This window comes from Callithrix jacchus, chromosome 17 (genome assembly GCF_049354715.1).
Source record: "Callithrix jacchus isolate 240 chromosome 17, calJac240_pri, whole genome shotgun sequence".
Classification (NCBI taxonomy): domain Eukaryota; kingdom Metazoa; phylum Chordata; class Mammalia; order Primates; family Cebidae; genus Callithrix; species Callithrix jacchus.
In genome coordinates this window covers 25060817-25085447 of record NC_133518.1, presented here as the reverse complement: position 1 = coordinate 25085447, position 24631 = coordinate 25060817, and the positions used below count along the sequence as shown (strand labels likewise).

General features: G+C 41.4%; 2 protein-coding genes across 7 annotated transcripts in view; one reads left to right on the top strand and one right to left on the bottom strand.

The window, feature by feature from the left end:
* The window catches only part of LOC144579887 (uncharacterized), a 291251-nt gene extending 270313 nt beyond the window's left edge, over positions 1 to 20938 (bottom strand). For all 6 annotated transcript variants that reach the window (XM_078353943.1, XM_078353940.1, XM_078353939.1 and 3 more), the window contains exon 1: positions 20726 to 20938. The gene's annotated coding sequence lies outside the window, so the exon portion shown is untranslated. The remainder of the gene's footprint in view (positions 1 to 20725) is intronic.
* On the top strand, positions 19536 to 22276 carry C17H3orf80 (chromosome 17 C3orf80 homolog). Its single transcript, XM_035278395.3, has one exon. The coding sequence runs from the start codon at positions 19697 to 19699 to the stop codon at positions 20438 to 20440; it is 744 nt and encodes a 247-aa protein (XP_035134286.1). The 5' UTR covers positions 19536 to 19696; the 3' UTR covers positions 20441 to 22276.
* The last annotated feature ends 2355 nt before the right edge of the window (positions 22277 to 24631 follow it).

The window sequence follows — 24631 nt, the reverse complement described above, 5'->3', positions numbered from 1 at the left end:
GATGACAAATGTAAAAAGGAAAGTGATTCTGTTATCAGGCAAGGAGGATCCTAAAGAGCTCCTTGTTATCATCACCAAGATCTGAAATTACATGCCGTTCCATTTGTGAGCTCATTAATCTCTGTTTTCCAGTGGGAGCTTTGCAATTGCAAAGAGCTTCTTAGTGGAGACCTCCAACAGCTGTCGGACTGGAGCATCCCTGGACCACAGGCACTCTGACCTGAGTCAGGGCAGTGGGAGGCAACAGGGGGTTTGAGCTAATCTAAGTACAAGGTTTGTTTAGAATTTATTGATGTGTTGTTAACTGCGTTGCAGCTTTTGCTAGCATGATGGCTGTTTGTTTATTGACTTTTCAAAAAAGCTTTCAATATTGTGGTTTGCTTATCATGGAGGTTTGAGTTGTTGAAAGCTGACCTCAATTGATGTAATTAACTGGTTTTAGTTTGCTATGTTTAATTGATGTTGAAGTGTAGACAAGAAAGTATGTGGGGGCAGTGGTAATTTTCTAGTTAGTTGGACATTGTTTTTGGCTTTTAGAGCCTTCTGGTTACTCAACAATAACTTTCCAAATGTTAGCTCTGCTCTGATTATTAGTTTTATGATGATGACTTTGCCATTATGCCTAATCAACAGCTGTGTGAAAACTCATTTTAATCATATTTTTCCTGCCTAGAAATTAGCAGATGGAGAATAATTACTACCAAATAGCTTGAGTTATGATTGGCTACCTCCTAATGCTGTTAAAAATAAAAAATGAAAACTTAAGGAAAATGTAAAACTTTTTTATTTCTACTTTGTAAAAAAAAGTGTGGACTCTGCCTTTTTTCCTACCTGAAGGCTGGGAATGAATTGTCCAATTCCCTACCTTGAGACCAGCATTACAAATCAGAGTTACTTCATTAACTAGATTAACTAGACTAAACTAGATTAAAGGTGTTCTTTATAGCATGAGACTTATGCACCCACAGGGTCCTGAAGGATGATGGCAACATTTATTTCCAGAATGTAAGCAATGAACTTTTCCTTTCCATAGTGCTTCATAGAAGCATGAGAACTTTCAATGAGGTCAGGGCTGGAATGGCTCATAGAGACCATCTATCTACTCCAGGGCTGTGGGCTGGGGGTATATATGCATGTGTACATATTCTGGGGAGAGTAGTCCCAGTTTCCATAGAATCTGAAGGGGGACCACGGCTCCAAAGAAGTTAAAACCCACAGACCAAACCCAGGTCTTTCATGCTATAAAAATGAAAGTCAAAAGGGTCTCATAGAGTCAGCAGTGGCAGAATTGAGATTTAGAAACAAGATCGCCAACACTTCTCAGCACCTTCTTGCCTCTCAGAAGAGCTGCCACTTCTCCTAATCCTGTATCACTGTTAGTGCCAGCTCCTGAAGCCTCATCATCCCTCATGTCACCAATTTCTGATACCCGCTGTGGCAAGAAATATGGGGCAAGTATGATATGCAGTGAAACCCAGTGAAGAAATGGGCCCTTTTCCCTCAGAGATTGGATGGTGATGGATGGTTGGTCACTTCCCTGGTATCACTGCTATTGAGTATAGTGAGGAATCTATGAACCATGACTTATAAAAACTTGAGTTCCAAAATGAGACAAGGGTACAACACCATTAAGGACCAGCGAGGCAATTAAGCACTAACTGGCCTTTAGATCAAAATGGCCTTATGACCATTGGGGCCTTATGACCCCAAAGAATATTATACTAATGATAAATAACAGTTTGGATAACTGTTGAAAATACAACCTATATAGCTTTATATAGTATCTTTAGGTTTCAGATAGTATTGATATTTGATGATAAAATAATCTTACAACATTGGAATAAACATGAGAAGAACAGGAAAAACCTTTATAGTTTAGGATGTCTCAAAGGCCTGAACATCTGAAAAAAAAAATGGCTGCAGAGCTTATGTACTCTGAGGCAGAGTTTTGCAAACTTCACGGATTAGAACACCCGGAAGGCTTACTAAAACTAAATTTGGTGGCCTCTACCCTGGAGTTTCTCATTCAGTAGATCTGAGGTAGGCCTGAGAATTTGCAATTCCAACAAGTTGCCAAATGAGCCCGATGCGGCTGGTCCAGGAATCACACTTCAAGAACCACTTGGTTAAAGCTAACGTTTACTGATTGTTCCTAGCTTTATAGTACCCTTTTCACACTTAGATATTCCACTAGCATTTAATGAAACACATCTGAAAGGTCCCCTGTCATTCAGTAATCCTCTGGTACACATTACATTTCATCACATCACACATATCTGGCCCCTGCTCTGCCCCCTCCCATGTGACATTGGCTTCCTCAGAGGGAAGGTAGGGATGAGGCAGGATGGAGCTCCTCTCTGGGGTGCCCACAAACCCTAGGACAGTGTCTGCAAAGCTTGTTGCCTTTATTTGAAATGGAACTAAATTCAAAGTAAAGGGAATGAACTAAATGACTTTAAAATTCTATTTTGGCCCTAAGGTTTTGTTATTCAATGGCTACAAATCTGACCTGGCCTTTTTTCTCATCGTCACGCTAGACATCAGCTAGATGTGCACTAAACCCGTTTCTTCAACCTTCCTGGGTACACAGCTGGATTGCATTTCCCAGCCTTTCATGCAGAAAGAAATTGTACCACGTGACTGCTTTCTAGTCAATAAATGAGCATTATTTCTAGGACTGGCCCACAAAACCACCCATGCAGGATCCTCCATGTTCTTGCCCTGCCATTGGGTTTGGGCAGATGAATAGATAAATTGATGATGAAGGACCCAGGAGATGAGAGGTGCTTGGGTTTCCAAATCACTTGGAGGAGAACTGCCCCAGTCTGGATCTTTTTTGAACTTTACAAGTAAGAACTAAACTGTTGTACAAATCCACTGAGATTTTGGAGAGTCTATCTGTTCTAGCAATTAGCATTACCTTAACTAAATAATTCCACAGCCACAGCTCTGAGCACACATGTGCCTAGCCTGGCAAATGCCAACTATAATGGTCTCTTCCTCTCTCCCTTTCTCTCCTCATCTTTAAGCATCCATCTAATCATATCACAGTGTCAACTTATTTCATTTTCATATTAAGTCATCAAGGCCTTTAAGACTATTAGCAATTGAAATCTCTTACCCTGTATTTCATAAAACCCATTATCTTATGACTACAGAGAGATGCTTACCATCTAAGTTAATCATTTCTTCATACAGAGCTGCTTATTAGGCACCCCCAATACTCCTACAGAGAGCCTAGAATTCTTCAGGAGAAGGATTTCAGAGAGTTCGGTGTCCCCAAAGTCTGCAAATCTGCAGCAGGAGTTCCATTTTTCTCTGCTGGCATTAAGGGGGCTTAGATTCCCTGGGGCCCTCGATCTGGCTGAGAACATAGATGGATAGTTTACTTCTTGCTTGTGCAAAAGGGTCTAGGGAACTTGGGAGAGTCGAAAACTTCATAGTCTGGACTCTGAAGGCCCTAGCTAAGATCCTTTAGTGATCCTTTGTAAAAAAGAGGAACTAATTGTCTTAAAAGTGTCCTATGTCCAACTGCTGTGCTGGACATCTTGTGTCTATTTTTTTAAATGTAATGCAATGTAACCTTTCAAATTGGGGGAAATGAGGCACAAAGGAAGTGAGTCTTTTACCCAATATCACACAACAGTAATTGGTCTTTTCCTTTCTGACTTCAAAACTCATGCTTTTTCTATTAATGACATACCATGCGGCCTTGCTAAAATCAGTCCCCCTTGCTAAAATCAGGAACCACTCTCAGAATGGTCCAAACTCCATGGCTTGTCTTTTAACAGAAGATCTGTTGTTTGGTTTGGGCAGAATGTGCCCATCTACTAAACTACATATCCTAGATTCCTTGCAACTAGGAATGGGTACATGACTCATCCTAGCCAGTATGGTATAGACAGAATTGTTTAGGTAGGGCTTCTGGGAAAGCTCCTTAAGGCAATGGTGGCCAGAGTGAGAATACACTATTTTTTATTTTGAGATGGAGTTCTTCTCTTGCTGCCCAGGCTGGAGTGCAATGGCATGATCTTGGCTCACTGCAACCTCTGCCTCCCAGGTTCAAGTGATTCTCCTGCCTCAGCCTTCCAAGTAGCTGGAATTACAGGCATGTGACACCATACCCAGCTAATTTTGTATTTTTAGTAGAGATGGGGTTTCTCCATGTTGATCAGGCTGGTCTCAAACTCCTGATCTCAGGTGATCTACCTGCCTCAGCTTCCCAAAGTACTGGGATTACAGGTGTGAGCTACTGCGCCCAGCCCACTTTAGAAAAAAAAATGGCATGTATCTTTTTATAATTTGCCTTTTCTTCTTCCTGCTGCCTAGAGCTCAAATGTGATATCTGGAAAGGGAGTTGATATATTGTAACCATGAGGCAACAAGATGACGTCATAGAACCATATACCAGCTCCCTGCTGCCTTCCTCTGTAGTTCTTTTACATGAGAAAAAAAATAAAAGCTCTTATTTGTTTAAGTTACCATTTCTTCAGGTTTTCTGCTACTTGCAGCCAAACACAGTTCCAAGTATTTTTCCTCTGAACCAGTCCAGTACAGAAGCAGACATTTCCCAGTGACCAAAGTATATACAAGATCTCCTGACTCCTGCATCTCAAACCACATTCTCTAGGGTTCCTGAAAAGATGGTGACTGTGGGTATGCAGGCTAAGAGCCTATAACTGAATGGGTACCACTTGAAAGGGTCATGTTGCCTGCTGTTTGTACCCCTAAATGGAACTCCACCACCCTTTCCCTGGAGCTGAATCTCCCAACTCCATACCCAGCATGCAACTGACTATGTATGCAAAAGACAGACACTTATGTACGAAATTCTCCAGCTACATAGGAAGTTTCCCAAACAAGCCTGCCCTGGTTCTAATCATCCCAGTCACCCTTGCATGCATTGCACTTTGCATGGCCTCTTGAGCAATGTCCATCCCACAGGAAACAAAGCTGAACAGCATGAGGACATCATTTGAGATGTATTTGTGATGGCCCCAGGGATTCTCAGAAATAACTGGGAGAAGAATTTGCTCTGGATTACTATGGTTGTGTAGTAAATCACCCCAAAACTTAGGGGCTTTAAAAGCAACAAAGTCATTTATAATTTCCCACAGTTCCTATGGGTCAGGAGTTCAAATGGGGTATAGCAAGGCTGGCTTGGCTCTACACAATGTCTCCGGCATTGGCTGAAAGAATCAAAGGGAGGGGGCAGGAATCCTCTAAAGGCTCATTCATTCACAATCAGGTGACTGGTGCTGGTGACTGGCTGGGGGCCCAGCTGGAGCTGTCAACTTGAACATCCACATGAAGCCTCACCATGTGGCCCGAGCTTCCTCACAACATGGTTCCAAGGGGAGCTGTCCTGAAAGAGATCCAGGTGGAAGCCATATTGCCTTTTATGACCTAGCCCTGGAAGTCAGCTGGAGTCACTTCTGCTGCATCCTTTTGATTCAATGAGAGGGAGCATAAACTCAAGCTCTGTTGGGGCATATTAAGGTTACATTGTAAGAGCAAATGAGATGAGATGTATATGAGATGGCCATAACTTATACCAGGGGAAAAGAGCAGGGGCAAGAGGCAGGGAAACATGGTTATTGCCAGCAAGCTGCGATAATTAAATTACCTACTCAATTTTATATTTATGTGTGTTCAGATGCTGACACCTATTCTAATCTTAGACCATAAGATCTGTGGTGCAAACTTTATATTACAACAACCACAGTCGTCAGTGTCTTTTCCTGTCCTGAATCCTTCCTCAGCCTTAGTTCATATTTCCCACAGTCCTCTTCTCCCCTTCCTGCTCTGCTCCTTGCCCTCAGTGTTCCTCAGCTTACAAAATTCAAGATGTTTTTGTAACACCTAAAGGCTTATGTTACTCCCAATCGATGGTAGTTAATATCAAATGTTGATGGGGCATTATTTGAATATGTCATTTTCTGATGTTCTTTTATGTATCTAATATTAAAGTGTAAACTTCAAATTATATCTAAAAGTACAATATTGATTTACTGTAACTACAAACCCAAGATGCAGTAAACATGTTCAGAAGAGCTTGCCAAAATGGTACTTCTAAGAGCCTATTAAAGAGCTTTAATATTTTATTTTGGATTATGCAGATAAAGTTTATAAACAAGGTTGTTAAAAAATAATGGGGATGAGAAAGCTTTTCTATTTCCTTCTTTATATCTGGGTAGAGAGAATAAAATCCATTGCGTCTAAGTCTCCACCCTATGGGGTGAGGACTGGGGCCATTCCAAATCTGTTCTGTCTAGATTAATACAGAAGAGGTGTCCTCTACCCCTCACAGGACTTCTCAACAATAACCAATCTACCCAATCACTTTGCAAGCACCATCTCATTAAATTTTACAATGATCCTGAATTATTATCCCAATCTCACAGAGCTAAGAATTGACACCATTTGGATTTGCACTCTATCTGTCCAATTCTGACATTCCTGCACTTTGGCCTGCCCCACACACTCTCTGTCCTGATGTCAGGGTAGAACTCATGCCAGGACCTTGTTAGGCAGGGTCAGCAGCATGCTTATCAGGCAGGCAGCTGTCCCCCAGCTTAGCACTAAGATTTCCTCACTGGGAATAAGGAGATCAGAGTTCACATCCTAGCTCTTCCTGTTTCTGCAACCTTGAACAAGTTATCCCTTTTTTTTTTTTGAGACAGAGTTTCACTCTTGTTGCCCAGACTGGAGTGCAATGGCATGATCTCGGCTCACTGCAACCTCCGTCTCCCAGGTTCAAGCATTTCTCCTACCTCAGCCTCCCAAGTAGCTGGGGTTACAGGCATGCGCCACCGCACCTGGCTAATGTAGTTTTAGTAGAGACAGGGTTTCTCCATGTTGGTCAGGCTGGTCTCGAACTCCTGACCTCAGGTGATCTGGGATTACAGGCATGAGCCACTGTGCCCAGCCAAGTCATCCTTCTTGAATCGAATTGTCTTCTAAATTCACTAAATAATGTATGGTATTAGTTATCAGCTAACTTATTTACAATTTAACTTCAAACTGCTCTAATGGTTTGCCATGTTTCTACTTTTATAAATGTTAGACTATTGCCTCTGTTCATTGTTATTTCTATTTCCACAAACACTTCCTTTTTGTATTTGATACCATGTTCAAAAAAACAAAACAAACAAACAAACAAAAAACCCGATTGTTAAGAGATGAGGTTTCACTGTTGCCCAGGCTAGAGTGCAGTGGTGCAATCTTAGGTCATTGTAGTCTCAAACTCCTGGACTCAAACAATCCCCTAGCTTCAGCCTCCCAAGTAGCTGGGGCCACAGGCTACCATGTCCAGAACAGTTTTTTGTCTTTGTTTTTTTAATTTTTGCAGAGAGAGGGTCTCACTGTTTTCCAGGGTGGTCTTGAACTCCTGGGCTCAAGCTACTCTCCTGCCTCTGCCTCCCAAAGTGCTGGGATTATAGGCATGAGCCATTGCAACCAGCCATGTTCCAAAAATGATTATCAGGTTTTATTTTTTTCTTAATGTTGCAGCAGATAAATATAATTAATTCTACAATTTGTTTAGTAAATTTTTCTATAGTTTAAAATAATAATAACAATAGTTACATGTTTATTGAGTATTTACTATGCATCAAGCACTTTGGATTATCTTATTTAATCCTACAAAGATTTTATAAATTAGATTATATTATTACTCCCATTTTATAGTAGTGGAAACTGAGACTTGGAGTGATTAGGTGACCTGCCCAAGTTAGAGTTAATGGCTTTAAACCCAGGTCTGTCTGACTCCATGACTTGAAACCCCAACTAGCAGGCATAACATCTCTATTAACAGTTTATCATCTCTATTAACAGTTTCCTGATCCATCTTGTTACAACAACAAGATGACACATAAGCAAACATTTGGTAAATGTTAAGTGTGAAACAAATTTTAACTGTTTTGCTTCTGATTATGAAAGGAAAACTGAGCTGGAAAAAGGTATTGACTCTCTGGGAATAAGTGTCCATATAGAAAAAGGAATCTAAAATTCTGGAGCCAGCCCCACTGTGCTCTCTGGAACCAAAGGCAGGCAGCCAGAATGCTTTATTATTAGATGGTTCCACTTAGCAGTATCCATTTTGTTTCACTTTAAGAAAAAGTAAATCTCTGTTAAAATGTCTTTCTGAACTGCTTGAATTATAGATTAACCTTGTCAATCTTAATAAAATAATGCTTTGTGTTTGAGGAATATATATATATGCTCAAAAGTAATTACTTTCATTTCCCAAGCATGTCATTTAAAAAATTCTTCTATTCACAGCTTGAGCTCTTTGACTCTTTTCTTAGACTCATTTTTAATTTGACTCTGTCTAAAGCTAAACTGTGGATCCATGAAATTGACAGTTTAAATGTCACATTAATGACATGGTCATTGCTTTTATATTTCTGCCCAGACTAGTAGACTTTAAGCAAAAACAGTGAAGGTCCAGCACTAAAAATGTACATTTGTTTCCAAATAGTATTCACTTGTTATTACAATAAGATTTTTTCCCCAATATCAAGGTATCTTCAAGATTTCTGATTCTAAGGAATGCTGTTAATTAATGGTAAAGAGCCCTTTCATTTTTTTCTTATGGACTTACTGAAAAAGTGGCACTTGCCAATGTAGGCAAAACCTAGTCTATGGAAAATTAGCTGGAGAACCCTAGTCCCTTAAAACATTAACTTGAGTTTCAATTAAGAAAAAAAAAATTGGAGAGAAAAGAATTGTGGGGATATGAGGGGAGTGCCTTGGTCATATTAAGTTGGGGAAACTGCCACCTTATATTGCTTCCTTCTAGAGAATCACAATATAGTTGTCCTGCAGTATCCACAGATGGATGGATTCCAGGACACACATAAATACCAAAATTTGCCGATACTCAAGTCCCTCATATAAAATAGCATAGTGTTCGCATTTAACCTATGCACATCCTCCTGCATACCTGATAACATCTCTAAATTACTTATAATACCTAATACAATGTAAATGCCACATAGTCATCACACTGTCTTTTAAAATTCGTATTTTCTTTCTTTCTTTTCTTTTTCTTTCTTTTTTTTTTTTTTTTTTTTTTGTATCTGTTTTTAATTGGTTTGGGTTTGGGGTTTTTTTCCCAAATATTTTTTATCAGCAGTTGGTTGAATCAGCAGATGCAGAACCGAAGGATACATAGGGCTGACTGTCTACCTGAACAAATTAAAGGCTCCAAAAAATCCTTTTTTTTCTTTGTAGCTTTTTGTTGTTGTTGTTGTTGTTGTTGTTCTTTTTTTTTTTTTTTTCTGGAGACGGAATCTCACTCTGTCTCCCAGGCTGGAAGTGCAGCGGAGTAGTCTCAGCTCACTGCAGCCTCTGCCTCCCAGGTCCAGTAGAGACAGGATTTCGCCATTTGGGCCAGGCTGGTCTTGAACTCCTGACCTCCCAAAATGCTGGGATTACAGGTGTGAGCCACAGCTTCTGCCCTGAAAAATCTTGAAGCAATGAAGCTCACTAGGTATTTCCCAAACTTACTTGACCACAAAACCACTTTTCCAAATAACAATAACAACTATTTTATTTAAGAATAAATTATATAATTGTATTTGTTATATAATTATATAATAAGTTATATTCTGAAATAAGAATGACTGAGGCATGTGACCAAACCACTTGGACTTCCCAATACAAGCCATGATGAGAAAATATAACTATCTAAAAATGTTATTCTTTATATTGAGATTACAATCATGCATTGCTTAACAACAAGGATAAGTTCTGAGAAATGTGTCTTTAGGTGATTTCATCATTGTGCAAACATCATAGAGTGTACTTACACAAACCTAGGTGATACTGCCTCCTACACATCTAAGCTATATGGTAGAGTTTATTGCTCCTAGGCTACAAGCCTATTCAGCATGTTATTGTACTGAATACTGTAGGCAATGCTATTTGTAAAGTATGTAAATTTGAAAATTTGTAGCTATCTAATTATAGATATATATGGTAAAAATATTGTATTATAAGCTTATGGAACCACCATCCTATAATCATATGGGCCCACTATCACCTAGCTCTCTGAAAATTGTTATGCAGGAAATGACTGTATATTCCAAAAGGAATTTGATGACACAGAATAACTTATTGGTGGAAAATTCACAACCCATTCTAAAAATTCTACAAATTCAGTGTTATTTATTTATATTACATCTTCTTCCACAAAGAAGTATGCTATAACTTACAACATGAATATAAATGGCAAAATATAAACAGGGAATCAAACAAAAAATAAATTTTGAATTAGAAAACTAAGGCCATATGACAGTAGAAACATAAATATGAAAAAAAAGGAGGGGCCAGCACAGATATTGTCATTACACTTTACATTTAGTTCTGAGATCCCTGGCAACCAAAGCAAAGAGGGATTTGTGACCATGTGCAAAATAACCATGATGGAAAAGAAGAAACCTTTAAGATGTCTCTAAAAAAAAACATGGCTTTTGGGGGCTGAATTTCAAAAGGGAGAATTTCACAGGAGACATAATGCCTCCCATCATTTTCTAAATGCAATAACAATTTCATGTGGTTAACTCTTACAATATTGCCAATGATAAAGCTGAGAGCCAAATACCAAATTTTATGAAGTTAATAGTCAGTCTTTGGCTGACTCATGAAGACAAATTACAAATCTAATTAAGTCATGATAACCCTAAGAAAAGTTAGAATTTCCTTCACTATTTTCAGAATCAAACTAGCAGGCAAGAAAAAATAATGCACTCTTTGTGGTTAAATAATAATTATAGCTAACACTTACACAGAGCTCACTATGTGCCAGTGTTCTAAGCACTCTTTATATGTATTCATTCATTTAATCCTTGCAATGGTAGGTAGGTGTGTTTATACTCTATTTCACAGACAAGAAAATGCAGACCCAGTGATTAACTGTCCAAGGTCACATGGCTGGTAATAACACTGTTTACTGTCACCAGCAGTTTGGGTCACCTTTCCACATCAGTGGGTGGGAGAAATGGGACTAGTCTTAAGCTTTAGAGGGGATTAACACTACTCTGCTCAAACTGTAGGATCAGTGGAATCACATAATTTGTTATCTTTGCATCTTCGTGCTGGTGAAAGTGATTCAGACAAACTGCACCAAGGGTCCAACCAGAAAAACAACCCATTCTGAATTTTTAAGCAGAGAGAAATTGCATACAAGAAACTGGTTATGCAGGAAGTGCTAAGAATCTCCCAGGAAATGGTGAGGCAACCTGGAGATTGATAGTAGTAGGAAGGAGGAGGTGGTCTTATAGGAGGCTGGGGAGGCAGGGGGAGTTGACTGGCAGCAGCTGGAGCCACAGCAGGCCTCAATATGAGCCATGGAGCATCCCCAAGGTCCCCACCTTGGCTTCATCCTTTATCTCCCTTCCAATTTCCCACTGACTGAACTCTGCCAGAATTTCACCAACCGGGAAATGCACCCTCCAGGGACCAGTCCTCCTGTGATACAGGGCAGAGCTGTAAAAGGCTGAGGATGAAATCCAAAAGCAAAACCACCTAAGACCGGCTCACACACTAACAGTTTAAAAGTAGAAATTCTGGCCGGGCACAGTGGCTCATTCCTATAATCCCAGCAATTTGGGAGGCCGAAGAGGTGGATTGCTCGAGCTCAGGAGTTTAAGACCAGCTAGGCAACACAGTGAAATCCTGTCTTTACCAAAAATACAAAAAAAAAAAAATTAGCAGGACGTGGTGGTTCACACCTGTAGTCCTAGCTACTCAGGAGGCTGAGGTAGGAGGGTCGCTGAGCTCAGGAGGTGGAGGTTGCAGCAAGCAGAGATTGCACCATTACATTACAGCCTGGGCGACAGAGTAAGACCCTGTCAAAAGAAAAAAAATGTGGACATTCTGTCTTCAAGTAGCTGGAGCATATGGACCTCAGAAGACAAATCCCAGGGTAAATAAAGTCACTATAACAAGGGGGATATTCTCTTTCTGCTTAAAAGGATACATAAATAAAATGATTCACCCAACAAGTAGAAAAACCATGGAATTGTTCCTGAGGATTGAAAACATAAATGGATTCATAAACTTAGGTAAATTGATTCTACAAAAATGTGTTCCGCGCCTATTATGTATAAGTTGGTAGCAGCTCCTGGATGCTGTGGCGATGGCATTCTGGAATCCTGTAAGCTCTTCACAGGTGTGCTGCATATATTTTGTCCCCGCTGAGTCCCATACATGTAAGTGATGCCTGTTAGACAGAATGATGAATGCTGCACATCTTGTGAGCTGTGTTCAGCAAGATAAATCTTGCTGTGGGAAGTAAGAAGAATGTTCTAACAGCAAGTAGGGGCTAAGCATACATGTATTTACAGAAAATTTGGAGAACATTGTGTTATGAATTTCCAATGGAACACAGGCTGACAGGTGAGGCACTGCATCAAGCAACAACACAGCAATGGGAGGAAGACAACATAGGTCCAGGCGAACCTTTCAAGAGAGCCTCCCAAAGTCTAGTATGCAAAAAGATGGAAATCCACTGTGCTGCAGAGGCACACATACAAAGCCAACCACCATACGCTTATTTCTGAAAGTCCTAAGGCCAAGATGTGTACATAACCACCTGAAATACAAGGTAGTGAATGAGATTTGCACCCAGGCATGGTGCCTCATGCCTGTAATCTCAGCACTTTGGGAGGCCAATGTGGGAGGATCACTTGAGCTCAGGAGTTTGAGACCCTCCTGGGCAACATAGTGAGACCACAACTCTATCAAAATAAAATTTTTTAAATGAGAATTGCTACAAACAGTAGATGATGTCACAAAGAGCAGTTGGTAGATTTTGGAGAGGAGCTGTCACTGGAGCTGTATTTTGTATTGTTTTGACCAATGGAGATGAGAAAAGATAATTCTTGGTTGAGGGCACAGCAAAAGGGAAGGGATAACGTCTCTAAAGCAGGCATCTTAAATAGCCATAGCAGGCAGTCATTTATTGAAGCAAAGGGTGCAGAAAGGAAGGGAGTGGGAAAGAAAGGTGAAAGTAAAGATTAGGATTATACCCCAAAGGGCCCTCTGAAATTATATTTGGATAAATCTACTATGAAAATTGTTAAGCAGAATTTGGATATTTAGGGTATATTGAAAAGCTTTGAAGGTGTGTGTCTTGGAAGATGGTTATCCCATCTTATTTAATGTTAGAAGCAGGATACTGGGTAGATGGACCATAGCCCTGCTGCCCAGGGACTAATGGCAAGCTCAGAGCCAGCGCCGTTACCCAGTTGCCCTAAAAGTATAAAGTCTGGCCTGGGTGCTGAGCAGGAATACTCATCTAACACTCCATTCGGGTTTATGCAAAATATTACAAGGAGCGATTGACAAGCAATTTTTCCTTGTAATGAAAGGGCAACAAAGAGTACATTACTAGTTTCAGATTTAAATAATGGAGCGTAAAAATGTTTTGAAATAATTTCATGCTATGTGATTTTTCTGCCAATGCAAGCATTTGGCTGGTACAACAGCATATTGACAAATATATTCTAAGTAGAACAATCTGACCATTTTTAAAAAGAATGAGTGAGAAAGAAAGTTATCCAGCTGACATAACTGGAATTCTAATTTCAGATCTTCATGGCCTCACTAAATATTTCTCATAACATTTATGGTTTAGTTTATGTCATCAGCAATAATGTGAAAGTTATCAGTCTCTTCTACAAGATTGCCACAAGAAATTAACATAATTGTTGTAAAGCAAGAATTTAAATATAGAAGTTTAAATTATTGATAAATAATACTGCATAGTTGTGTTTCAGAACCCAAAATGATATTTTGCCAAGCATATCTCATTTTATATTGATGAGCATTAGATAACTTAGTTCATGGGTAAAGATCAAATGTAATGAAGGAGGGAAATTTATTTTTTGTTTGCAGAAATGCATACAAAAATAGCTGGCCTGTCACATTATCACCTAGACCATTATTAATGGTTTATCAGAAGTGGCCACAAAATCACAGAAATAAAAGTTTTATTTCCTCAGAAGAATCTTATACTTGTGGTCCAGAGTACAGTCCAGCTTAACTTTCTTTTTCTTTTTTGAGATGAGGTCTTGCTCTGTCACCCAGGCTGGAGTGCAGTGGTGCGATCTCAGCTCACTGCAACCTCCGCCTCCTGGGTTCAAGGAATTCCCTGCCTCTGCCTCCTCAGTAGCTGGGATTACAGGTGTCCACCACCACACCAGGCTAATTTTTGTATTTTCAGTAGAGATGGGGTTTCACCATCTTGGCCAGGCTGGTCCTGAACTCCTGACCTCCTGATCCACCCGCCTTAGCCTCCCAAAATGTTGGGATTACAGGCATGAGCCATCATGACTTGCCCAGCTTAATTCCCAGTCGTTTTTTTAGAATTGGCCTCATGATGTATCAGGAGTTGTCAAAGGGAAGTCAGATGAATCCTGCCACAGTGATCCCTTTGGTCTGTCTGGCTCAAATCAGTAAGGGAGTGAGATGCCAGCCTTCTGTTTTTAATTAGATTTGGAGTTAGAAGCCTTGGATTCCAGTGTGAGCACTGCCATTAATTTGCCCTGTGATTTCGCTGTTTTAGCCTATCTTCATTGGTGAAAAGGGCTAATAATAACTTTAACCCATCTCACAGAAATGTAGCAAGGAGAAAAAACAATGCATTTGGAAGTTATCTGAAATGCTAAAAGGCCAAATATAAACATAGGTATTAGTTTTACAAGGGCCTGGAATTACTCAACCTTTTGTTTCTAACTTAAAGCTTGAGAGAAAGCTATTTCCTTTTGCTCCTAATTTGGACAAAAGATACAAAGCATCCCACTTGGACTTTTCTCCTACTTCAAGCATTTGGCTTGCAGAAGACTTTTGTCAGCCAGCTACCAACTCATAAAGTTGAAAGGGGAAATCTGAATTCCACTCCGAGTCAGGGGTGTGGAGGTGAAAAGGAAAGGAAATGTCATTGGAACTTTCCTGGTCTCCAAGGGGAAACTGGGCAGGACCAAATACAAAGATAAGTACAACCACACAGCCTGTTAGACCACTGCAGAGAATCCATTTCAGTTTAAAGTTGGATGGCAACAGAGGTGACTTGACTCTACATAAAGTTAATCTAGGAGCAGAGTCAAAATTGCTGGGATACAAATTACACAAGTTTTACCTCAATCATAAGAGATAGCATGTGAAACGTCTTCCTACCTTGGAGGCTTGTCATATCCATGACAATTCCTCTGCCCAGAGGACCCCTTTTTGCTTCCCCCTGTCTGTTTTTGTTGTTTTTGTTTTTTTTGAGACAGAGTCTTGCTGTCACCCAGGCTAGAGTACAATAGCGCGATAGCGGCTCACTGCAACTTCTGCCTCCCGGGTTCAAGCGATTCTCCCGCCTCACCCTCCTGAGTAGCTGGGACTACAGGTAAGTGCCACCATGCCCAGCTAATTTTTGTACTTTTAGTAGAGACAGGGTTTCACCATGTTGGTGAGGCTGGACTCAAACTGCTGACCTCATGATCCACCTACCTGGGTCACCCAAAGTCCTGGGATTACAGGTGTGAGCCACCGGTCACCCAAAGTCCTGGGATTACAGGTGTGAGCCACCACACCCAGCTTCCTTGCTGTCCTTTTTAAGGAAGTCCTTCTTAGGGACGTATTTCCAGCCAACACTGCTGCCCTAACGCAATCCAGATCATGTCCAGTGCAAAAACCCAGAGCATCCTGCATTACTCCAGTGTGTGCATTGATCATTGGAATGATCAGTTCATTATTTTGACAGTTTGATTGTTGTTCTCTTCCCCCTCCTCTAATCAGCTCCCTGAGGACAACAACCGTTTGATTTCACAGCATCCTCAGAGTGGAGTAGAATGCCTAGCTCAGAGTGGGCCCTCGTTAAATATTTATTGAATGAGTGATGAAAGAAATACGATCTGAAAAGAACGCCAAAGAAGATTATCTCAGCTCTTACATCATTTCTAGGTAGGTATATTCATGTAAATATACGCTATTTACAGTAAAACTCTTAGTTTACTGTTGCTCCGGGAAAGCATGTTACAAGCAGAGGGAAATCATACAATGAGGGGTTAAGAAATCAATTATCATAATTTAATAGTAAGGAAAGGTGTTGCACATCCTGAATAAGGGATCCTTAAGGACTAGACAGTTTACAAGGTCCCAAATACCCATGCCTAGACATTTCAAGGAAGGGACATGAAAAGGGCGAAGCCATCACTTCTCAGGCTTGAAGGTACAAGCCACAGTCAGCAGACATCAGAGAGAAATTTCCTTCTGGGCCTGTGTTATGTGATAGAACAGACGGTTGCATGATGGAGCCACTAAGTCTTTCTCAAGTTATCAAGACAGTGCCGAGAAGTCTTTCTCAAATTATCAAGACAGTGCCCAGAGACACAGGTAAAATAGTAGCCAGTTTTGCTGTGTTCTGTGTACTTTCTTCTGTTCTAGCAAGTTGAAAAGTATGGCTAATTTGGCATTCACTCATGTGAATGCAAATAAATCAGGAAGAGAAAATGTTCAAAAACTATCATTCAAGCTCTGCAGTGCAATAAAGAAGTTAAAGTTCTTAATCTTTAACCTTAAGCCCCTGCTTTTTGAAAAAAGATAAGTCCTGTACTGTGTTACATTTTTTTTCTCTCACTCTTGTTCTCAACACATTTGGTGCAATTTTTTAACAAAATGAAGTTTTAATTTTTGCACTGTGGTCATTCTATGAAACAAAGCATTAAATTCTATCTTCCTCACTAAGTGGTTTGAGTTTGACTTTCTGGCAGCTAAATCTACCCCATTTATTTGTGTGTTAAATCTGAAAAAAAGAATGAGGATGCTGAGTAATGAAGATTGTGTCTTTTCTGGGGCATTTAAAGCTATAGGGTTTCTATCCTTTCCTTCGAAAGATTGTACACAATATATTATGTTGCAAATCAAAATGAATTAAGTGAAACTGAGAGATCAGAGAAGACGTAAAGAGGTGCCAATTTCTGTAGAGGTTCTTTCATGGATGATGCTTTGGGCCTATCGATTTGGAAAGAAAAATTCATATATGTAACTTCACCAATGTTTTATTTTATATAAAATCTATGTTGTTCTTCTACTGTGTCCTACCTAATATTCTGCAAATTCTAACTATTTAAAGGTAGATAGAAATGAAACCATTTAAATGCTGCTTAGTAATTTCAAAATAATAATAAGCAGGAGATTTTCTCTTGTGTCATTAGCCATTTAACCCCCTATACTTGTGCCACTGCTCCTGCTACTACTGGCAGAAATCCCAAACACTCAAATAATCAAAACCCAAAGAGGTTTATATTTTTTCCATTTCATATTCAAAGCCCATCTCAAGCTATGAACTGCCTTCATTCCTGAAATTGTTTGAAATTCATTAATTTTATTTTTCCTTTGGGAGAGTAAGAACAGGTCACGATGGAAGAGGAAACTGCCATTTGTTTCCTTCTGTGGAATCTCTCCCTTACTCCATTTAGTTGAAGCTGGGAGTGAAGACCTGGATCTACTCCATTCTGGGGAGAAGTTAGCTTTTTTCTGTTCAGAGAAAATGTTCTACGTAAATTTAGCAAAAGAATGGATGAATGAAAGAATACAATTTTCTGGCCAGGTGTGGTGGCTCATGCCTGTTATCCCACACTTTAGGAGACTGAGGCGAATGGATCACTTGAGGTCAGGAGTTCAAAACCAGCCAGGCCAACATGGTGAAAACCCATTTCTACTAAAAATACAAAAATTAGCTGGGTGTGGTGGCACATGTCTGTAATCCCAGCTACTCAGGAGACTGAGGCAGGAGAATTGCTTGAACCTAGGAGGGGGAGATTGCAGTGAGCCAAGATAGTACCACTGCACTCCAGCCCGAGTAACAGAGTGAGACAGTCTCAAAAAAAAAAAAAAAAAAAAAATTACGATTTTCACTGTATTAAAATGAATTATTTTCATCCCATGATTTTACTACAATTTCAAGTCCACTGTCAATCAGGCTTTGCAAAATAGGTTTTATGCCTCCATACAGAGAAATAGATCATAACAAAAATGTGGCTCTTGAAGAGCTTAGAAAAAAGGGGCCTGTGCTGAAGCAAGCTTTACATAACATATCTTGTCTGAGTAACACTTAGAAGCTTCTCCACGAGTAGAAAGGATCATTTTGGAGTATGAGGCAAAGTAAGGTGTTCACAGCAACAGATATGTTTCAAATGTTTCATTGAGGCTGAGCAATGACCTGTCTCAATCAAACTATCATTGACAACCTTCTTGTTCCATCATCACTGTGGTATGGAGATATACCATGACTTAGGGAGAAATCTTTGCTTTTATCTGATCCACGGTGGAATCTTGTCTCTATATTGTTCCTTTGCTTTTACTTTTTTTCTCTCAGCGATTATGGAATTTTCCCTTTGGTTTCTCTTCAAGGGGTCCTCGTGTTTAAGGGGTGAGGGAATGATTAGCTACTTCAGTCTACTTTAATAAAAGTGCCAAGCTCCTGGCTTCCCCGTGGTGTGGCTCAACACGGAGGTAGAGCTTAACTGCACCATGTAGATGTGTGTGCCTGCGGTCAGGGACTGCGGTAACTGCCACCCCTGACGTGTGCGGTGTGTGCTAATGGGATTCCCCAGAGACTGGTGACACCAAGGCAAGGTAAACGCTGTTCCATGTTAAATGGAAGCTCAGGCTCCCTTTAAAGTCAAACTTTGCAAAAGACCCTTTAGGTGCTGATCACATGCAACCTCCTCAGACATTTCACAGATATGTTATTTGTGCTCAAGGAGGGGTCTCCTTTCACCCCCCGCAATCCAAATCTTTGCCCTGTGCTTCGGAGTCAGTGGGGGCTTGTCGGATAAGCCGCTGGGAAAATATGCGTCCCCTCATTTCTCCTTGGTTAACTAAGGTCACCTTGACAGAACGCTTCCCTGTCCCTCTGGCGCTACCTCTGTGGTGCCCTGACCTGCCTCTCTACTAGAAATTATCTACCTGTTCCGGAGGTTTCCTGGAAATCCCGGCTTCCCAGCTCCCTGCCTGCAAGCAGAATTATCCGCCGGTCCTCACCCCCAAACTCTGGGACAGCAGTGGGGCTGCACTTGCCATTAATGGCCATCATCTATTTTTAATCGGAAGATCACAAGAAAGATGATAAGCGAATCCCAGTCGCAAGTCAATTTAAATAGCATTCCTGGGGAAATCCAATCACTTAAAACCGAGACACCTACGCTAGCGAGAGCCCCCGCCGGTCTGGCGGGCCTAAGCACGAAGGCTGAGTTAATCAAGATCAAGGGGCTCCCTGGCTGAGAGCGCAGCGTTAACCCTTCCAGTCCCAGAGAACGACTAGGCAAGAGAGGAAAGACACGGCCGGCCTGAGCCAAGATGCCCGCGGCAGCCCCGCGCATGCTGCCTCTACCATTTAGAGCGGCTCCAGACGCCTCGCACCCGACCCGGGCGGTTGGGCGCTCGAGTTTAAGGTCAGAAGCTCGGGAAACTGCTTGGGCAGCGAGTAGCCGCCGCCGCCCGCATCCTCCGCGCGCCGCGGGCTCCTCCTCCCGCCCAAGCGTGGCCAAGTGAGGACTGCTCCGGCCGCAGGTAGCTGAGGCGCGAGAGGCGGCGCGCGCGGTACCCGAGCGGAGCGCCGGGGAGGGGCCGACGGACGCGCGGGCGGACGGACTCCTCAGCCTCCCTTCCCGGACGTTAGCCGCGGTCTGCGCGGGCCATGTGGGGACCCGGGGTCACGGCCGAGGGCCTGTCGGTGGCTCCGGCGCCGCCGCCTTTGCTGCCGCTGCTGCTGCTGCTGGCTCTGGCGCTGGTGGCGCCCTCGCGGGGCGGCGGGGGCTGCGCGGAGCTGGCGTGCGGCGAGCGGGAGCGCTGCTGCGACGCGACCAACGCCACCGCGGTGCGCTGCTGCAAGCTCCCGCTGCACGCCTTCCTGGACAACGTGGGCTGGTTCGTCCGCAAGCTCTCGGGGCTGCTCATCCTGCTGGTGCTCTTCGCCATCGGTTATTTCCTGCAGCGCATCATCTGCCCCAGTCCACGCAGGTACCCGCGCGGCCAGGCCCGCCCGGGGCAGCGGCCCGGGCCTCCGGGGGGCCCCGGACCGCTGGGCGGCGCGGGGCCGCCCGACGACGACGACGACTCGCCCGCTCTGCTGCGCGACGAGGCGGCCGCGGGCTCGCAGGACTCACTGCTGGACAGCGGCGGCAGCGGCCGGGGCCGGGGAGGCTGCGGGCGCTCGGACCCCTCCTGCACCTCGGAACACGAGCTGCGCGTAGTGTCGCCGGCCTTCCTGCAGCTGCCCAGCTACGAGGAGGTCAAGTACCTGCCCACCTACGAGGAATCCATGCGTCTACAGCAGCTCAGCCCCGGGGAGGTCGTGCTCCCAGTGTCGGTGCTTGGCCGCCCGCGAGGCGGGGGCGCCGCGGAGCCCGACGGCGGCGAAGGCCGCTTCCCCCTCATTTGAGCGCTCGGGGATCGGCGGCTGGTGCAGGGCTGGGGGCTGCGGGTGGCACGCAACGGCCAGGTGCCGCCGCCGCCAACTGCCTCAGACCCTATCTGGCACCCCGGCCTAACTGCCCGGCACCCCGAGACTGGGTTGTGGTCACTCGTGTCCCTAGCGTTCTCCCGGGAGGTTACGTTTCCCTGCGTTTCATTCCGTTGAAAGAAACGTGGGGGACGCGCGCGGCTGCGGCTGTAGCAGGCAACTCTCGAACGCACCTTCGAAGGACGTCCCCGCCCTCTGCCTTACCTGGTCCTGTGGTTCACTCGTAAGTGCCTGCTTCCCGAGTCAAAGAGAACACGTGAGCCCTTTGGTGCGTCGGGAGAAGGGCGGTCTTCTTTAGGGTTGAGGAGAAAGCGCAGTTCCACTCCTTTCCCTACCTGCCACTTGGACAGGTCACGGTCTCCCAGGGTGGGCACAGGGCGAGGAGCCGTTGGGGACGGGCCGCGACCCGGGACTGCTGCGCGTGGGTGTGGAGAGCGGCACTTGGGTATGATGGAATCCCTCCCACGCGGCGGACCCCCCCCAAAAAAAACCCCCTCGGTGTCTTCCTGATCCAGCAAAATAGTCACAGCTGGTGTTTCACAATTAGCTGGAGTGCGGGGAGTGGGGGAGGGGGAACACCTGTGATACACGGTTAGTTGCTGTAGATACTCAGGGCGCAGCAACTACGTATACCCATTCGGCTGGACTTTTGATTGTTCAATAATTGAGAAGGTATTTCTATTTATTTGTCTTTTCTTCTAATATTTTTACCATGCATTGCACCCAACAGGAGGGTATTTCAGCAAATTCGTGACAAGGTAATCGTCTTATCACTTTTTGTAGGGCATTAATGGTCAGGAAATTGCCCACACTCTGTCATTATTGTTTAATAAAACGTTGGACATTATTTCATTAAAAAAGATAAACAGAGGTATGGTCAAACAAGGAAGCATATTTGACATAATAAACATGAAGGATATCTTATTTTCACTATTTGAGAAGAATATATTTTATTTTTAGTACTGTGGCATAATATATAACTTTTTATAATAACTGTATGCATTATGTAGTATAGCGCTTAATTGTATCATTCATCACATATGTAAAAATAATTAACATGTACATGCCATATCATGAAACATGTGATGTGCATTTTCTCCTCCATTTTTCATTTGGAATACATTCCACAACATAATCCAAAACATAAACACTTGTGACTTGTAATTTTTGTTTAAAGCCATTAATTGTGCAGTGATGTGCTACAGAAGGATTTGATGAGCTTCTCTTAAGAAACAAGTGTGATTGTATCCGTTTCCTGTTCTGTGACATACCCTTTAAAAGTAAAAGGTAATAGAGCATATTTTAATACATTGTGTGTAATGTACATATGCATATTGTCTATGTACTGTATACACATTGTTTATAATATTGTATTAGTTTGTCATTCTCATGAAAGGAGAAGAAGGAAAACAAATACAAAAGGTTTCTCTGCTTGAGAAAACGTCAATGTTGTTGTATCAAGAACAATTACACACATGGATCTCATACATGTTTTTAGAACATTGTTCTTCTGATTAAAGAAGTCCGACACTCTTGAAAAATCTTTAAATATCTGATTTGTATTAGAAGAAAGTTATTTGATTAAACTTTTAAAGGCTGGTAGAAAAAGTCTGACATTTCTGAGAAATTTTAAAATGTAATAAAAGAGAACGGTTAACTTTAAATTTCTAAAAACTAATGACCCTATGACTAAAGAAAAATCATTTCAAATGTATTAAAACATAGCAAATCATTAAAATCTTTGTGCAAATTTTATCAGATGTGTGGCTATATGGTAGTATATGAAAATATGAAATATGTATTTGTCATTTAAAGCAATTTGAGCTGTGAATTGACAAATGTATCAGGAGATGAGGCTATATCCATTCAGAATGGTACAAAATTTAATTACATTATAGAGGTAATCACATATATTAATGTTACTCAAATACTGTAAATTTTTGTTATATGTGGCTATCAATACTACTCACCATTCAAACAAACTGGAAAGTTGCCATATTTTTAAAAATGATTTATTCTTTGAGGTTACACTGTTTTAGACATTTCACAAATGTTACCTGTATCTGAAACATCAACGTAAATATCCAAATACCTGTACCAGTATAAGAAGCATAGTCTATATGTAGTTACTGTAACATCTTAAAGAAATTTAACAAAATTATATAAAAAATACTTACAATGTGGATCAAGTATATATCTTTTATCAACTATGGAACATTTCTCTACTTAAAAATCTAGAATGTCTATAAAGTAGTATACGCTTGATACCAATCACACAATGAGGTTTACTGAATTTTAAAATAACAGGTTTTCACCTGTCTTTTTTACCAGCCCAACCCACAAGCTTTTATTCACTTCCCTCAGTTCAATAGAAATGAATTGACTCTGCCGTTGGGTTTTTGTTTGTTTGTTTCCTTGCAATCCACTGATTTACCAAGGACAATTTTGTTCAGGCATAATTCTGTGGAAAAAAATTATTTAAAACACTGTTTTTATTAGTGATAAATGAGCATGTCTCCTGGTAATACATATACATATAACAGCCCATATTAACAGAACCTGTGTGTTTGTAGCGCTGAACTGCCTGGATAGAAATATTTTCAAAGCAGTAAGGGCAGTATCTGGGTGTTAAATTTTATAGATTTCACCTGGAAATTATCTGTTACCTAGACAGAACCTATTATATATAATTGCATGTGTTTATTAATACAGAAAATATTCTGTTACCTGAAAAAAATTACACAGAAATGATGATTTTACGTATTTTTAGTATTCTGTAGTAAAAGTGGAGGATAAAACATTGTGTTCTTCAAATATATGTAGAATAATACAGTATTAACTTATGGCATGAAGTATTAATGGAATTCATATAAAACTAATTTTATGGTATATCTATCTTTTTTTTTTTTTTTTTTTTTTTGAGAAAAGATTTCATTTTGTTGCCCAGGTTGAAGTGCAGTGGCATGATCACAGCTCACTGCAGACTTGACTTTCTGGGCTCAAGGGATCCTCCTGCCTCAGCCTCCTGAGTAGCTGGGACTACAGGTGCACGCCACCACACCCAGCTTAATTTTTGTATTTTTTTTGTAGAGATGGCGTTTCACCATGTTGCCCAGGCTAGTCTCATCCTCCTGGGCTCAAGTGATCTGCCTGCCTTGGCTTTCCAAAGTGCTGGGATTACAGGCTTAAGCCACCATGCCCAGGCTGTGGCATATATATCTTAACCAAACCCACCTGGGAGTGCAGTGTTTTCTAGTACTAAGTGAGCTGTTGCTCCTGGTTTTCAGTTATCAAAATAATTTGAATACTAAAACATTTTAAGCACATTTTATTTTCACTGGCTTCTCATGAGTAGGGAAATAATGATCCTGCATATTATAATCCATCTGGAATGTAAAAAAAATGATTGATTTTCTAAATTTAGGTGCTAGATATATAAATATGTATATTGTATATGTACAGTTGGCTTTCCTGTATCTGTGGGTTCTGCAGACGCAGATGCAACCAACTATAGATAGAAAGCATATTTTTTTAATTTTTTGAAAATTTTTTAAGAAAGAAAATATAACATTTAAAAATGCTAATTAAACAATACGGTTTAACAACTATTTACATGACATTTATATTGTATTAAGTGTTATAAGTCATCTAGAGATGATGTAAAGTATACGGGGGATATGCATAGGTTACAGCCGCCTACACCATTTATATCAGGGAGTTGATTTTGACCTCTGCAAGGGGTCCTAAAACCAATCTCTATGGATACTTAGGGATGACTGTATTGTGTGTGTGTGTGTGTGTGTGTGTGTGTGTGTGTGTGTGTGTGTGTAATCACCAGTTGCTTAAAAGCAATTTGTTATGGGTGTTCAATATCATAACCAAGGGAAAAATGTCTTCTTGAGATAGAATGATAGTTTTAAGAGGCCATTAATTGCCACATTCTGCAAATGTGAGTGTGCTTCAACCATGGAAAATGGCATTGGCAATTATGTCAAAGGGCATGAAATGTACTCTATAAGGAAAGCAAGATTCAATTGTAAAGTCCAAAGGGAATATTAGGAAATGGACTCACTTAACAATTTAAAAGGCAATATGGTAAGTACCTTAATG

Excerpts from the sequence above, each read along its gene's own strand:
- C17H3orf80 (XM_035278395.3), top strand. The coding sequence starts at position 19,697 with ATGTGGGGACCCGGGGTCACGGCCGAGGGCCTGTCGGTGGCTCCGGCG.